The sequence below is a fragment of the Eptatretus burgeri genome, chromosome 8 (genome assembly GCF_056783735.1).
Source record: "Eptatretus burgeri isolate ZD-2024b chromosome 8, Ebu_testis_v1, whole genome shotgun sequence".
Lineage (NCBI taxonomy): Eukaryota > Metazoa > Chordata > Myxini > Myxiniformes > Myxinidae > Eptatretus > Eptatretus burgeri.
Window position 1 is genome coordinate 80026759 of NC_140968.1, and position 18522 is coordinate 80045280.

General features: G+C 41.3%; 1 protein-coding gene across 4 annotated transcripts in view; it reads right to left on the reverse strand.

Annotated features, from left to right (window-relative positions):
* The window catches only part of LOC147022142 (serine/threonine-protein kinase DCLK3-like), a 133550-nt gene that overhangs the window by 73864 nt on the left and 41164 nt on the right, over positions 1 to 18522 (reverse strand). For all 4 annotated transcript variants that reach the window (XM_085892765.1, XM_085892768.1, XM_085892767.1 and 1 more), the window contains exons 2-3: positions 1451 to 3387; positions 208 to 340 (exon numbers count right to left, since the gene is read on the reverse strand). In XM_085892765.1, coding sequence (XP_085748891.1) covers positions 208 to 340; positions 1451 to 3387 — 2070 coding nt within the window. The remainder of the gene's footprint in view (positions 1 to 207; positions 341 to 1450; positions 3388 to 18522) is intronic.

Genomic DNA, 18522 nt, shown 5'->3' on the forward strand with positions numbered 1-18522 from the left:
GCATGTCTACAGCTATGCTATTTATCACTTACTGCTTCATTAACATCATGAATGTCACTGAGTAAAAAAGGCTGCACAGAACACACAGAAATTCAACCCCCTCCTTCACCATTGCTTTCCTACCCTAACATAATATCGAATACGAAATGGCCCTGATTGAAGTGTGTGCGTGTGTGGGTGTTTGATCCTTTAAAAGGTTTGATTTACCATTCTCAGTGAGGATCTCTGGTGCAACATAGGTCGGTGTACCACAGACGGTGTAAACAGGTCCAGTTAGATGCACAGCCAGTCCAAAATCTGCCAGTTTAAGTGTTGTGCTGCCATCATGATTCTGCTGCATCTGTGAACATGAGCTTTCCAAATTGGGTCATTGCATCACTTTTATTGTTTAAGTATAAAATGTAATTCCTCATTTTTGCAGGTGCAATCCACGAGGCTATCTGGTATAAACATGTATTGCTCTCAATGACGATGTCCTACACAATCTTAATGTTATCAACCACGTGTTTGTGACACATTTCAATCGTATTTATTCTGTGGTTTTTGTGTTTAAAAATAATCTTTGTCAATAATTGCATTGTTCAATGTGGTTAACTGAAGAGATTTGCTCGAAGTTCTCTGAGAACAGGTGAAAACAACATTCTGGAATACTCTTTTTCAAAATGTTCCAACCTGTGCCAATATTGATTTGATTTTCTTACCCAGGAATGTTTATCTGTCTGAAAATTATTAACATCAACATCAACATTTTTTTTCTTTAATACAGACTGAAAGTTTGGGCTTTCTCAAGCCTTTGTGAGTTCGATGTTACTCTGTCTTCTGGTGTGATTAAAGTTAACTCCAGCAGACTTTGAGCGAAGAAAAATGTAGCAGTAATTTAAAATTTTGTCAAAGTCCAGCACACAATAGCCTACGTTTTTCAAAATACCTAATGGGATCTTTTACATTTACAAACATGTGGCAGAGCCACCTTTACATCCCCTCTGAGAGATGCAAACTTTATGATGCAACACCTTGCTTGTGAAGCATCATGGTGACAATTTGTCATCAGATCCAGTCCTGACAAAAATCAAATGCAGACTTGATGTCAGGAAGACAACAGTTTTTTTCCTTTTTAAAACATTTGTCTAATTTGATGATATTCACTGTATTTCTTTCAGATCCCATACCTAATCACGAGATTTTGTCAGAGTTTAGCTCAGATAAAGCTTTCCATTGACAAGTGAATTTTCATCCATGATTCTTAGCTGAAACAGAATCCTGTTAACAGATACCAACAGTTATCCCCTTGATAATTACAGATGTATAGAAAGAAGTTGTTTTTATGGAAAATGCTGTGAAAACAAAGCAGGAATTATCGTCTCTGTCAAGAATGTCATCTTAAGACAGATCAACAAGCTCTTCAAGAAGATTATTTTTCACGACCTATCTTTACTTGTATTGTACCCACCAGCAAATTCTCAGGTTTGATGTCTCGATGTGCTACACTGTGGTTGTGGAGGTAAAACAAGGCCTGACAAAGATCGCGTACCATTGCAGCTGCATGCCTCTCGGTAAACCGCACACTCTCAGCGATAGCATCAAACAAATCGCCACCCCGGACATATTCCATAACAAGGAATGCTTCACTGACAGTTTCCAAAACTTCTATCAGGCGCACCACATTTGGATGCCGCAGCCTTGACATCAGCTCCACTTCACTCTCGAGTACATCGCCATGTCCTGTTAGCTTGGCCTTGTGCACGATCTTGATGGCCAACTCCCAGTTTCCATTCTGGCTAACTTCATGCTTTCTCCTACATTCCTTAACGACTGCAAAGTTCCCATGACCAATAGTCCTCCCAATCTCGTACAAGATGTCAACTTTTTCCCGACTGACTATAGGCCTTGAACGCACAGCAGTAATGGGTTTTTGTTTCCTGCTTCCATTGAGTTGTTTCGACCTGCCTTTTTTCCCCTGTACTTTGCTTTCTGGAATCTTATCTTGATCCTGAAGAATAAATTTGGAACTATCTTCAGTATTTTCATCCCTGTTGCGATTATGAGCGTGCTCTTCATAATCTCGCCATCTTTCACTGCTTGCGTGTCTCCTTTCTTTCTGTGAAGCCTTCCTTTTATGTTCAACATCACTTTTAACCTTCAAATCTTTTTCTTTTGGACCCCCTTTAATTTCATTTAAACTCAACTTTCTTTGTTCTTGCTCCCAACAGCCTATACCGAGGTTGTTTATCCTTTGATTTCCCTTATCTTCCTCTGATATTGTCCTTTGTTGCTCCTCTACATCTACTTGGCAGCACTGGTCTTTACAATGTCTTTGCCTCTTCTCCTCCTTCTTCCATTGATCTACCACTCTGGAGGTCCCTTCATTTTCCTCTTCTACTGTACTCCACGTTTCATCTCGCTGATCCCGTAGCACTCTCTCCAGCTCCAGTCTTTCCCGTATCCTCTTTTCCTGTTGCCAGCGCTTGGCTCCTTCGCGCTCTTCTTGCTGCACCTTAGTTCGCATTTGCTGGAGAGCTTCAATTCTGGCCTTTCTTCCTTCTTTGGGTGAACTGATTTCTTCTTTGCTGTATTTTTCTATCCACAAGTCTTCCTTTTGCACTGGCTCACTTGCTTGTCTTACACAAGTTCCATGGACACTCCTTTGCTTTGAGCACCAGACTGCTGAGCAGAGTGCATTATCATGCACATCGTTTGAGGTAGATGGAGATGGAAGGCGAGATCCTGCATTACTTTTTTGTTCTGGAAAAAGCTCTTCAAGAAGGCTCTGTAACTCATCATTTGAGAGTGGCTGCTTGCCAGATGTTGCAATGAAGAACTCGTCACCTCGAAAAAAATCAGAAACAGAGCGAGCCTCCCGTCCTCGCAAAGTGTACAATCTACGCACATGACCCTTGCGCCATCGAGATAGACCTAATGCTTCTGAAATGTCCCCTAGAAGCTGTTCAAAGGTCTGCACTGCACGGCGATTAAGCAACATAGTGATTCGACGATGAGGAGCACAACCTTCTGCTCGTACTATCGTTACTACCCATGGGCGGTTCATCTGACTATCAGGAACAGCTATTTGCTGGATTTGTTTGGAGCCAAACTGACTGTGCTTGGATGGAAATTCTAAGCATTTGTGTTCCTCATGCACAAGACAATCATTCTTGGTCTCACTAGGTCTACCGTTTTCCCACATCTGAACTGGCAAGCCATGCTTTTCATAATTAGTTCCCACAACAGATCTGGAATGCCTGTCCGTAAACCGTCGTCCTGCTGGAGGGAAAGACGCTCTGAGAGCATTCCTCGTCCTAAATTGTCCTTCTAATCCATTTTCATTGCATTGCAGGTTTTCCTTTGAGGAGGGACTCTGTTGCTCTTCTTTTGCTTCTTGCTTCCGTCCTGAAAACACACCCACAACAAGCTTCCTCAGTCATATAGGATATGTCTCCATAAAAAAGGAAAATAATGTAGTACTGTATACAAAAAAATAGGACTGAATTTTTTCATGCCATGAACAAACTTTGGTACATCACAAGTGAAGAATGTTGTGGTCAAGTTTCATCAAAACCGTGTCTGTAGTTTTGGAGAAGAAAGCAAATACCTATTTTGGGTGTTCAACCAACCCCCACCCCGCCCCCGTAGACCTCCTTTATGAGTGCAGATTTTTATGCAGACAATAAGCTTTGGGACATCATGGGTGATGAGAAGGCTGTGGTCAAGTTTCATCGAAGTCGTGTGTGTAGTTTTGGAGAAGAGAGCAAATACCTATTTTGGGGGGGTCAAAACCATCCCGTAGCCCCCTTTAATGAGCGCAGATTTTGATGCAGTCGATACATTTTTGTACATCATGCTGATCAAGGTTGTGGTCAAGTTTCATCAAAATCGTATGTGTAGTTTCGGAGAAAAGAGCAAACAAGCCGGTAGGCGACATGGGTGGTCGCTATATAATTGCATACTAGTCATGCAGTTTTTGACGGATAGGGCTGAAATTTTTTGACAAAGAGGTAGATTATAGTGCGCATAAAAGCGCAGAAGTTGATTTTTGATTTTCGAAAAAAAAAAATTCGGATTTTTTCAAAAATTTCAGTCCCGTTGCTAGGCAACGGTGGCGTCCATAGCAACGGTGCTCAAAAGCATACAACTTTATCCTGGTATGAACCTACCAGTCAAGTTTCATCAAAATCGGTTGACTCCTCTGGCCTCCCTAACAAATCCATTGCATACAAACAAACAGGCAGACATACAGACAGACGGAAACCTGAGAATAATGGTAGTCTCGCGACCACCCAACAGACAGACGGAAAACCTGAGAATAAGGGTAGTAGAGCGACCACCGAATACCTATTTTGGGGGATCAACCCCCATAGACCCCTTTAATGAGCGCAGATTTTAATGGGGTTGATAAACCTTCGTTAAGCATCAAATATGAAGCTTGTGGCCAAGTTTAATCAAAATCGTATGTTTAGTTCAAGTGATAATGACTGAAGTGTTGACTGACTGACTAACTCACTCACCTCCGGACAAAGCTCACTAAAACGTGAATGATATACAATTTTATCTTTTTTTTAAATGAAAGGACTAGGATGGAAAAAAAAATTATGGTTTTCCTGTAAGTCATTCAATTTTTTCAAGACCATGGCAAATTAACTGATCACCTCCATTTTGCACCAATCCATGGATGCATTTCTGGCTCACTGGATTTATGAGATCACCTTATTGAGCCTGTGCTCGCGAAGCGAAAAACGGGGTTAAGTGATCGGTCCCGTACTTGCGTGCCCGCATTTTGTTATTCCCTTTTCTCTGGAACCACTTGTCGGATTGACACCAAATTTTCACCATAGGTGCGACTACTCATGCAGAATGTTTCCATAATAATTATGACATCATAGGTCATGTGGTGTGGCAACCATGTTGGTAAAAAAGGAGAAACCCAAACTCATCAGCTACAGCCAAATACAAAAAATAAAATAAAAAAGTGCAAAGGACTTTATACTGTTTGCCCTGTTTCCTTTCTGAATTTAAAGACCGATTTGCAGAGTCGAGGATCCTTCTGGCTCAATTGACAAAGTGTATCCAGAACGCCAGACCAGGAGTTCCCCAACTCCCAGACACAGTGTAAAAGACATGATCTAGGTTCTCCATATTGAGGGCATTGAGTGAGAATGTGTTCCAGGTTTTACTGGCATTATTTGAAGATGATTTGGTCATTGAATTCAACCACCAACTATTTTTGAGGTCAACATCGGCCAAATTTCTGAAATCTTCAATTTTCATCTGATTGACTTGGAATTTTAAGATTTGCACATTCGGTCATTGTAGTCAACGACCAATTATTTTTTTAAGTCAACTTAAGCCAAAAGGTCAATAGAGGCCAAATTTCTGAAATCCTCAATTTTCATCTGATTGACTTGAAATTTGAACAGGATTTTCATTAAAAAATCACCATCATGTATCACCTGGTCTGGCAGCCATATTGGATCTAAGGAAAAATCTTTGAAAATCTTAGTAGAAGAAACCACATAACCGATCAATGCAAAATTTAACTAATTGATCAACTACCCATGGAAAATATGGTTTGATAAGGATGACATCATCGGTCACGTGGTCTGGCAGTCAGTGGATCAGAGAAAAAGAAAAAAAACCTTAAAAAAACAGAACAATTGGCTCACACCAAGTCCTTCTCAAGATTGCGTAAGGTAAGTATTCTAGGAATATCATCTAGTTCTTTGAGAAATGAGCAATAAGACAGACTTGCAAGATGCAGTCAGGGTTACATGAGACATGCAGGAAGACATGCAGTATTTCACATTGCTGACTAAGATCTCTTGGCACTTTTGCTCCAACATTGGGTATCCTCTGAGTACCATACCATTCTGTTATTCAACACTATAAAAAATACATTACAGAAACAAGTGAATAAAAAATTTATGCTAAATAAGAAAAGCAATGTAGGGATAACAAACTACAGTCTAAAAAAGGTTTTAAACAAGATAGGAATGATGTTGGTTTCGAGAGTAGCTAATAGTATTGCGTTCACATAACAACGTTTGATGATCGTTGTCAACAATGTTTTCAGGTGTGTTGGCGATCGTCATAAAAGTTCAACATGTGCAACTTTTACGACAAGTTGTTGGTGATAGTTGTGCATTGCCGTTTAGTGTGCGGCAGTCTACGACTATTGCCAACATGGCGCAATGTATTGTTCAAATGTATTTTTGTATTTTTGTATTGCTAAAAAAAACCGCAAAGAGAATTCCCACACCACCTGAAAGGACTCAAGAGTACGAGTTTCTTGTAACTAGGCTATATCAAGAACATAAGTCTCAAAAAGTCTTTTTATTTGAAGTTGTTACAGTGGATTCATACCAGCATTAACATTTATGGTTCCAATCTTAAATTGTACCAAAAATAAATGATAATTTTGAAGAGAAAAGAGAACAAATTGATGGTGAGGGTCTTTCTTAGCCTTTATAAAAATCTTTAGCTGATGACAATGAGCCTCACAAAAATAGAACAGATCTGATTTACGAACAATAGCCTGTGCTGTCAGACCCCTCAGTCGATAACTGTCTGTAATGGCTCACTTGGCTATCCCAGTGATGGTCCGCATAACCAGTGGTGCCATGGTTTCATAAACGGCCGACTGGATACCACTGCAACTGGTTTGCCCTCTTCGCGATAACTACCGTTTGGGAGTCGAAGGGAAGTGAAACACTGTCACAAACTGTTACACAACCTGGGCTTTAATAGCACGTGGACACAAGCAAGCAAGATATCAACAGGAATATTTGCCATAAATGCCAGAGATATTTCTAATAGATTCCCTTAAAATAAAAGTCTCAATGCCAAAGGAGTGGGGAACATAAAAGGATAAAGCACAAGATAATACCAAAGGAGTCACATATCATTCATAGGAGATGGGAGCGGGTGTGGGAGAAGAGAAAGACTTTTGAATTTCTTTATTAGACTACTGACTAAACTATTGTAGTAAAAATGTTGCCAGGGAAAAGTTTCAAACAAACATAAAAAGATGACAAATGATCTAGAAAGATAATTACTACAAGGCCAATGTTCTTTATTTGATTAATGTCTCACCTGCAGGCAGGTATATTCCAAACTTTTGTTAATTTAAAAGATGAAGCACAACATCACTGCCTTGTGCACAACAAAGCAAAGCAGCAACTGAAAGCAACTAATGACTGGCTTTTCCTCTCCCTCCTCTCTCATTCTGCTTTGTGACTTCTATATACTCAGAGCAAGAACCATCACAAAAGCCCTCCCTCTAAAAACTACTCATAATTACTGGATGGTCTATAAACAGAAGCTGTTAGAAATTGCTTGTTTACACGAGATGGTTAAATATTCTGGAGAAATGAGAAATTTCCCAAACCCTTGCGATCTTTCCATACAACTTAATATCTAACTACAGTTATATAACTTGTCTCCTTTTTACTATGCTCAACTCTTCGAATGAAGATCTCACCTCAACAAACATGACAGTTGCATATAATAAACAATTTGTTCCATTTGCAATCATGTACACACAAGTTAACATCACGCTGAACTAAAACACTGCCGAGCAGTCACTTGTAAAAATAAAATTTGTGACAATAAATCATAAAATAAGTGCACATTTGAAATAAGGATAAACACTAAGATAAAAACTTAAAGTCACCATTAGCCAAATCACTCGAGACCTTCCTTTGGCAAACATTTCAGATAAAGGTGGTGTACAATCACCTTTGAGATTTGACATCTATATATTAATACTGAAGGACCAATTTTGTGTTCCTCCTCGCGGTCGCGTCACGTTTTTCTCGGTACTGTGACCTGGACTGAAAGAAACTTCGTACTTGTAAGAGTGCATCACACATTGTGCCAATAGTGAACTTTCAACTCTGAAGCAGAATAAACACTTTTCGTTTTACATTCGTTTACATGGTGACGTGTGACGTCACCACTGAGAGGAGTCAGGACGTCATGACATCATCGGTCATTCGCTGACGTCATTACGTCCGTCGTCGACAGACCGTTACTGCTGAGAGGTGCAATTCCACTCCTCGAAAATAGCGTCTGCAATGTTAAACCCTCTTCTGCACATGTTGACTACCTCAGAATGTGAATTTGACACAAAAAATGTAACAAGAAACATTTTACAGGTATCTTCTATATATTAATACTGAAGGACCAATTTTGTGCTCCTCCTTGCGGCCGCGTGGGTGGAGGCTGGGGTGAATTAGGCGGGGTTGAGTGTGAGGAGGTGGACAGGGGGCGGGGGCCCTGGGGCAAGTGGGGCGAGGAATCAAGAGACGGGGGGGGCGGAGAGTGAAGAGGCGGGGGCGGGGGGCGGGGAGTGAAGAGGCGGGGGCGGGGGGCGGGGAGTGAAGAGGCGGGGGCGGGAGGGGCGGGGAGTGAAGAGGCGGGGGCGGGGCCGGGGTAATTAAATTTTTGGGCGGGGGTAAGCAAATTGAAGGCGGGGGTGGGAATGGGGCGGGGGTGGGAATGGGGCAGGGGCGGGGGATGAGTAGGCGGGGCAAGCACGTCCTGTCCAGTCCATGTCCCTCGAGTGTGGGTGAGCTGGTGAGGGTGGTTGAATGAACGGAATCCGTCTGTGACGGGGTTTCGGCTAGTTAATAATATTTAATGCTTAGCCTTGTTATGACAAGAGCTTTAAAAACAAATATTACATTACATAGGTGTCTGCAAGGAGTTATTTGTCTTGTAAATTGCCAATTTCTCTTCAGTGATCAGAAAGTTTGCAAGAGCTATCTCTGAACACTTTTTGCAGTCTAGTGATAGTCCAATTGCCAAGAAGCGCAAGTAAAGGAAATGTTAATGTTTGAAGCAACTCTGATAACAGCACAAAAAGACACGAGTCTTGCACAAGTAACGTAGGCATGAAACCTACTGCCAGGAAGCATACAAAAATGACATAACATTGTGTTAACTTCATTAAAATGATGTAATAAAATGTGGGCAGGAACCAGCATATGAGCACGTCTCCAAGCAATGTCACCAATTATTTTCTCAATTTGTATAATTACACATAGCAGACCATTGCAGGTGAGAGGGAGACCCAGGAGGAAATTTCTTTCTCCATCGAGACCCAAATGAAACCGGGTGTAAAGAAGGATAACAAGTTGCAATATAAAGATATTTGTTCATTTTTGCCATTGTGAAAAAATGGAGAGGACAATATAGTCCGGGCACCCTGTGCAGAAAAAGGTGGTAACCCGAAACAAATTGCAATAGTTTTCAAACCTGTTTTTGATGATTCCTAATGTACCTGGGACTATCCGATTAAAAATCTATTCAGTGGAACATTTTTTTTTTTGAGAAAACTTACCCCCACCCGTAAAATTCAAAAATTTGAATGTCGAAAATGAAAAATCACAAAAATGTGTTTCAGACTTATCAACAATAGTTTAATATATGACAGGAGCATCAGATATTTGCACTGGAAGTTAAAAACATAATCTAAACCTTTAGAAATACTTGATATGGGTCAGAATGATTCCACATTCGTAAAATTGGCGGTGACCAGGCTCCACGGGCGGCTGGCCACAGTATGTACCAGTAACAACATTTCACATATTGAAGTCTCGCGTTTATAAAATTTATGTAACTTTAAATAGTACATTATATAACATAGTACAGTATTACACATCAAGTGCATCTGTATACACCAGGGTTAAACAATCACAATTGAAGCTGAATCTGTTGTGATAAAAACCGGGAGGCCACGGCCATCTAAAACTCAAATTAATGCTCTGTTGGGTCTTCCTCCGAGTCTGTGTCAGCCGACAGTGAAATGTTTGCACACACCCCACGACATTCACCGAAGGCCATGGAACAATCCAATCCATTTTTTCGGCAGATACATCTCAAACTGTAGCACCCTGTTTCACAATTACACCGTATCACTTTCAGTAACTTTTGTGGTGCTGGTGTATTGTCGGTCAAAATTGGGGCCAGTTTCCCTTCACTCACTTTCCAGCCCCATTGATCTGGAGGTACTTGGTCACCATGGCCAAACCACATTTGAACCTGTTGATACACTCTGAGGCTGTGATATTTAGCTGCAGCTGATGTTGGAGGCAGACTGTGTGGCTCAACTGCTGCAGTACTTCCTGTGGTTTTGGAATAAAATGTGCGAAGCCTCAGGTCATCCAGGCTTTCGTCATCATCTCCATTATACAAGGAGACAAGACAAAGTTCTCCTGCCTTGACGACATCCTCCGTGTTTGACGTGGAATCCAGAAACACCTCTGCTTGTCTAGCAAAGACGTTGTCATTCTTTAGTTTCACTCTTCTTTGCTTTTTCTGATCCCAAACACCCTTGACATGGTGTCACATCCGAGTAGTGCATGAGCAAAGATAATATTGCTGCATACATTACTCCCAAGGTGGTGTCTTGTTGCTGCAATGTTCCAGCACCGTGGAGCCTTTGTATTCTTCTTCTTTGGGTTTGGCTGGAACCATATGTTGTTTTTGACATGTACAGCATGGTGAATTAGCAGGACCAGTATGCCTGTGTCGTCTGCTACCATAACGGTTTGTCTCTGCTCCGCACAAACAACAGCCGTCTCCACCACTAACACGTCAGCATCGCCCCTGGCATGGTGAACATCACAACCAGTTCTCTCCAGTCTGTTACCTAAACAGTTAATGAACCTTTGTTTGTTTTATACATTTGACAGAAATTTGTCTTTCTTCGTCTGCAGGTTCATGGTCTCATCAAAGTGAACTGCTGCACCAATGCAACCTTTGCTTCATTGTTTATGAACACAGTCCTTTGTGCTGGGTAAGTCGCTGTATCCATCAAACACAATAATGGCTTTGCCATATTTGCGAGTAACATACTGGGTGTACATTCTCAGAATCTCGTCCCAGGAAGTGCCCTTTGTCCATGGAAGTTTGTGGAGAAGTGCGCCACCATCCAAAACATACTGGACCTGGTCAGAAGGTTTGGCGGCATCTTCAAGTGTTGTGGACCAGAGACTATCAGCCAAACTAGCTTTGTTTCCTGACCTCATCACATCTTTGGATTCAAATAATGCAGGTGGGTAAGAGCATAGCTCATATCTGAATGCATCTGGCAATTCATCCAATCTAGTACCAGCAGTCACCAGACGTTGGAAGAGGAGTCGTGGATCGATAGTGACTTCTTCATCACTAATCATCAATGAGCTTTTGGTGTCCATTGTTACAGCTTGGTTTTTATTTTTAAATGTGTAGTCAACCACCTTCTTGCCTACCATTGATTGCAGTATTTGCTGACCAACATGTTTGGCATTGTCACAATTCACAGTGGGGTGTGCTGTTACTGCTGTTGCAATGTTTCGCAGAGACTTTGGCACATCTGTACTGAATGGATTATGCTGTACCAGATATTGCAAGAGCTCTTGAATGTCACTGTGGTCTTTGGTCATTTTAGCATGGCTGGTCTCCTTGTGTTGTTCACTGGTGGTGAAAGTTACTCCCGTAAAATTTTGCATGGCACTATTGATCTCTGCACAGGACGGAGTGGAGAGAATCCATACGAGTCGTTGGGTTTCGGTCAATCCTCGTCCTCTTGTCAGACCTCCACTAGTTTTCAAACTACGCATGAGACTGTTCTATTGCAAGATCAGTTGAAATGCCAGCCCAAAGCCTATCAGAGCGGCGTACAACATGACATCCATCCATGAAGTATTTGTGGACATCAGGAAGGTCTTCCTCAAGCCTAGACATTTTCTGCAAATACACATGCACACTTTTGACATAAAGATTATGTCGTGATGCCGCAAGGTAAGGTAACATGTCATAAAGACACTGGAGATGAAGTTCCCAATTGCCAAGCCTTTCTGCCTTGATGAATCTGCGGAGGAGGTCTATCATGTCCATATACTGTAGCCAAAGTGTCGCCGTCCGGTTGTCTACTAGCATATTTTTCTCGGTGACCACTTTCTCTCCTAGAGTACTCAAGATTTCATTGTTTTCTACATCAGCAGGAGAAATTGACCCAGACAGAACACCCTTCAACAGCTTGGTCAAAGAGGAAAGAAGATTGTTCTCTGCATCAGCATCAATACATGTAGCATCTCAAACACAGGTGAAAACATTTACTTGTATAGTCTAAGTTAATGTGGCAACTTTGTTCGATCCACCTTATTAAAAGATTGTTTAATTGATTTGAAACATTTTAGAAGATATTGAGGTATTAGTATATAAATCACCTGTAACTGATGGGGTTGGTTTGTCAACACTCCTATCATCATTGTCATCATCAGGGAGGAAAGTTTCTTCTGGTTCGGCACGTTCAGATGATGACGGAAGAGGTATGTTCAATGCAGTTGATGTCACCAGTGTATTCAGTGCAGAATCAACAAGCAAATGACCTCGAACTGCACGGCTGACCGCCTTTCCTGAGAACATATGTACCACTGTGTTGTCAGCATACACTACTTCCAGCAGCTCCTGAAGGCCTGATCCACTCATCAGGTGGCCAATGGATCCCAGGAAGCTCATTTTTGTATGGAAGCCTCCCAAACGAACGACAGTTGGTTGCAATTCAGGAAGATTCTCTACCATTATGTGTGCCTTCCACCATAACGGTTGATCAAATGTCACCACTGGGTATGCTTGGTACTGATTTGCATGGGAAGATATGAATTTTAATGTAGAATAAATGCAGGCGAGATCGTTTGGATCCAAATCAATCATGGGGAGAAACATGACCGACGACACACCAGGATATTCTCCTTTGTGGATGATCTGCATGAACCCAGACCACTGGGGTCTCGGGACTTTCAGCAGCAGCGATGACTTCCAAAGTAGATCTACATCTGCACATGGTTCTTTCGCATTTGGGTTTGTTATTTGCTCGTAGAGGAGAGACTGGAGGCTATCTCTTTCTGAGAAGAAGTGCTGAACATTTATCCATCCAACAGAAGCAATATCACTAGATGTGACTTTCACTCTTGGAATGGTTCTTGATGATTTTGTCCCGGGTGTCACCATAGCAATAATTCCCATACCGTGGAACGTACCCTTGCCGTCAATACTTCTCACATTGTGGTCAACATTGTCAGCAGAATATTGTATAAAATTGTTTGCACTGAAGTTTTGAATCTCTGTGCCATGTGCAACTGAAGTACTTCTTCACTTCACTGTAAGAGCAGGAAAACCCATGGTGATATAAAGAATCCACCAAAAATTTTGATTGGAAGTGGTGGTGCATTTTAACACCCAAACCAATTTGTAATGGTGCCAGAAGGATACGAGGCTGCGTTGCCTGCATGATCGCTTGTCCTATTGAAGCGATTTTGGTGCTTCGATCTTTTCCACAGAATATTGTGTTTAACAACTGCTGCAAGGATGGTGGCACGAACTCCAGTGCTGTTTCTGTTGATATTTCGGCAGCAGTGGGATAGGTGTTCCTGGTCTGATCAAGGTCTTTTATGTCCTGTTTTATGAACTTAGCTGCTGCTTCAATTATGTGGGTCTTCTCATCCTTTTTGTCTTGCATCGTTTGTTGATGAAAATTATGTAGGATGTTGGAAGCGGTGGTGTGAAATGTTACTACATTTTGTTTGCCATTGATCTCTGTGATGATTATTCTGTCACTGAAATGTTTTTTTAGTACAGATTTCATATGTGGAAGCCGTACGGCTCTATGTCAGTATCTTGGAGATATTCTTTCATCTTGCTTATCAAATCGTTGATGGTCACCTGCTCGTTATCATTGTTTTCAAGATACTCTACTACTGCTTGAAAAGCTTCGGATTTTTTCGAGTCCTTGGGTCTGCCACTTCCACTGATTTTCTTGCATTTTGCAGCTCTCTGCTCTATGGCTTGCTGAAAAACGATTGGCACTTGTTTCCCTGTTCTAAAGTTAACACTAAAAATGTTGTGATATACTGCATCTGCAGCAGACAGGTCTTGAACAAAAAGCACCCTACCTCTTACAATGTCAGCCCATTCTCCCTTGAACTCATCTCATGCCTTCAGTATTTTGTTCTGGAAATCCATTGTTCTAACAGGAATAAGTTTATGTTCTGATTTATTGCCTTTGTATACATCTGGACAACCACACAATACACAATCCTCGTCATAACTGAATGTAGTTTCTTTCGATCTAAGTGTGTGCTGAAGATGATGATCCTGTTCACCAGAAAGTTTACGTTTGTTGTGATACAGGATTGATCTAGGGTTGGTATAGTCACTTCTGCACTTCACATGGACAGACTGGCCAGCTGCGACTGTTATATCTTTGCCTCTGGCTTCGCTGGCTTTCAGGATACCATCACATCCCTTTTGTGTTAATGTAACAGTTCGCTCTCCACCTGACACTGTTTTTTGGCAAATTACACAGTCATCCATCTTGATGTTTCACTTCAGACTTTCTGCAAAAAAATCATCAATAAATCATTACTAAACCGATCTCACACAGTGTAAAACTTGCAGAGTTACACATTTTTAAGAATCATGGTCATGGACATTTGTATGTAGATCATATTATAACATAAATAGGTGTACATTGGCCTATTTTGTGCTTTACATGACAACAATACAAGTACATCGGTATTGATGTAAAAATCGATCTGTGTTTTTGGCCGGGACAGGGTTTGCACTTGACTGAACTCTTGTTGTTTGTATAAACTGGACTAATAGTGACATTTTATATGACTATATGATTCATCCATAACATTTATAACTCATTTTGAAAGCATTTGGATGTATTTCTGTTATTTTGTATTTTCACCCGATACAATTTCTGGAATTTAAGGGGTACGGCTAAACTGTCTCCCTAAAAATATGTTCCACTATTTTTATTTTGGTAGATTTTCAATATGAATCTCCCAGATGTATAAGGACTTGGAAAAATAATGTCCGAAAACTATTGCAATTTGTTTCGGGTATATCCACAGGGTGCCTGGACTAATAGGCCTATAATTAATATGGGACCATCGACGAGAGCGTTTGAGATGACACAAATATGTGGAGGTGTATGAAGTACGATGTGGGTAAAGGCATTCTTTGTGTGACCAGTGAAGCCCAGACCTGAGTGTCTGAAGACATAGATGATTTACTGTATAATCTGGGCTGATTACTAACGAGATTTTTTATTTACTTAGATTTTTTGCTTAAAGCACTGAGGCTTGTAGAAGAGCTAGAACATAGAATGTTCTGATTATTATACTCAACTTTACTGAGTACTATTTGTTCATGTTGATGTCCTGAAGATCAGGAGATAAAGCAATAAAAAGAAGAGTAGAAAGAGGTGGGGCATACCAACAGCTGGGTTGAAGGACAAAATAGAGGAAGATTGTCAGGTGTTGTTTTTCGTCTTGGCAGGGTGTCAGTCACCCTCGCTACAAGCAAAACCAGTGAGGGGTATCGGTTTAGTCGCTGACAACCCGACCATGCGGCAGATAGCATTGGTTTGGATGTTATAAGTGGCAGTCCCAAAAGACTGACCTGACTTGGAAAAAGAAGGGACATGGGGAAGAATGAGTGCTGGTGAGGATCCAAAGAGTAAACTAGATGGATACAGAAGCAAGAACTCGGGAAGGAAAACTGGAAATCCAGACAGATGTGGGTTTGGGAAGGGTTAACGGGGGAAGAAAAGACCATGGTTGTGGATGGGGGATGAATTGAAATGGTGGTGAACAGCTGTTTGGAAGACCTGGAGGGAAGAATCAGATTGAAGAGAATGTAGAAGTTGGTCCCACAGGTGGGAAACAATGCGAAATGAATGAGTGAAGGTGAGCAGTGAGTCTGAATTTGGGAGCTTCACCAGAAGTTCTCAAAAATCCTAAGTCAGTCTTTGCTCTAACATACTTTCCTGAGTACCATCTGTTTATGTTGATGTCCTGAATATTTCCAGTTCAGCTTGGCCAAGCACTCAAAAAACATTGTGCAAAGGCACTTGAGTGTGGTATTCCAGGAAAGAGAGCATTATATAATTGGGGTTCATGGAGAAAACTTCCGTTATTGTAGTTCTCCATCTTATGATTTACCGGTGTGAACTACCAGGTGTGCAAAACATCCTGACGAAAGAGAGCCAGGAAATATCTGCACGTTGCAGCTCCATAAAGAAACGCTCTCTGTTATAGCCAAGCATGCCAGCTTGCTTCAGGGCAAGGACTCAAGGAACAGGAAATGATGAGCAGGAGAGATGCATCAATCGACAAGTAATGTTGGCAAGTACATGATCACCTTCTGCCTGTGGAAGCTGAAGAACCTCAGATCTGAGCCAGTATTTATCAAAAACTCAACGCATTTTTGAATTGTAGACAGCAGGGGGAGGAAAGATAATCACCTTGTGCCATAGCAAAAAGACAATCAAATTGTTAATTACCAAGACATGGCCTCAAGAGGAAAGAGTTGACAAATTTCCTCTCCATTCACCTAGTTACCTCCGCCCCCGAAGTTGAAGGAGGTTATGTTTTCATCCATTTAATGTCTGTTTGTGTGTGTGTGTGTGTGTGTGTGTGTGTGTGTGTGTGTGTGTGTGTGTGTGTGTGTGTGTGTGTGTGTGTGTGTGTGTGTGTGTGTGTGTGTGTGTGTGTGTGTGTGTGTGTGTGACCATGAAAAGATCGGGCCAAAAACGATAAATAGCACGACATCTCAAAAAGTTATGGATGTAACGATGTTGTTGTACAGCATGATATTTCAAAAATGTAATGGGCTCAATATGTTCTTGTGGATCAGGAATTGCGTGGAGGATGTATGTACTCTACTGAGTGCCCTTCTAGTTTATTGTCAGTTTTGTCGACTTAAACCATTCCAAATTATTTTTTCTTCAAAAGCCGGAATACCAGGATACCGTGCGAATAGGAAATCTACACCCCCTTTCAAAATTTTCACATTTTGTTGACTTATAGCCTGGAATTAAATTGCATTAAATCAGACTTTTTCCACCTTTATTTACACATTGTAACCCACAACCGCCAAATGAAAAACAAATTCTACAAATTTCAGCAAATTTATTAAAAATACAAAAATGGAATATCTTGGTTGGATAAGTGTCCACCCCCTGAGTTAATACTTGGTGGAAACACCTTTGACAGCAATTACAGCTGTGAGTCTGTTAGGATAGGTCTCTACTAACTTTGCACACCTTGATTGGGCAATATTTGCCCATTCTTCTGTACAAAACTGTTCAACCTCAGTGAAGTTGCATGGGGAGTGTTGATGGACAGCAATCTTCAAGTCATGCCACACATTTTCGATTGAATTTAGGTTGGGGCTCTGACTGGGTCACTCAAGGACACTCATATTTTTGTTCCCTAGCCATTCCATTGTAGCTTTGGCTGTGTGCTTTGGGCCGTTGTCATCCTGAAAGGTGAACTTCCGTTCAAATTTCAGCTTTCTTGCAAAGGACAGCAGGTTTTCCTCTGCGATTTTTCTGTATTTTGCTCCATCCATTTTCCCTTCTATCCTGACAAGTGCCCCAGTCCCTGCTGATGAGAAACATTCCCATAACATGATGCTGCCATCACCATGCCTCACAGTAGGGATGGTGTGCTTTGGTTAAAGTGCTGTGTTGGGTTTGCACCAAACGTAACATTTTGCATTTAGCCCAAAAAGTTCCATCTTGGTTTCGTCAGACGACAAAACGTTTTGCCACGTGGCTTCAGAATCTCCAGAGTATTTTTTTGCATACCTCAAATGGGACTCAAGGTGGGCTTTTTTGAGTAATGGCTTCCTTTTTGTCACCCTACCATACAGGCCACACTTGTGGAGTTGCTGGGGTATTGTTGTCACATGTACATAGTGACCAGTCTTTGCCATAAAGGTATGTAGCTCTTTCAAAGCTACCATTGGCCATTTGGTGGCCTCTCAAATCGGTCTCCTTGATTGGTCATCCAGTTTGGAGGGATGGCCTGATCTAGGCAGGGTCGTGTTGGTACTATATGCCATACACTTCTTAATCATTGTCTTGACTGTGCTCCAAGAGATATTCAAGGCCTTTAAAATATTTATATACCCATCCCCTGATCTGTGTCTTTCCACAACTTTATCCCAGAGGTCTTTTGAAAGCTCCTTGCGGCTCATGGTTGAGTCTTTGCTGTGAAATGCATTACCCAGCAGAGGAAACCTGATTTTATTCTGAACAGCAGATTTTATTCTGAAATAATCAGAATCACTACAATTTAACACAGGTGGAGGTCAATTAACTTGGTATGTGATTTTGAAGGTTATTGGTTACACCTGAGCTAATTTACAATTGCTGTTATTGGTTGGGGGGGGGGGGACACTTATCCAACCAAGATATTCTCGTTTTGTATTTTTAATTAATTTTCTGAAATTTGCAGGAAAAATGGCTGTGCATTTCTAACGATTGACTTATATTAAGCTTGGTATTCACTTATTGGTGAAGGTGGCTGGCTTACAATCTTAGGGTCTTGAGTTCAAGCCCCTGTCAGCCATTAATTAACACCAGATGGGTTGACTCAATCAATCCTTCCGAGGTTGGTAAAATGAGCACCACCTAACTGGAAATGGGGGCACTGCATCAGCGGCACACAAGCATTCCCTGCAATG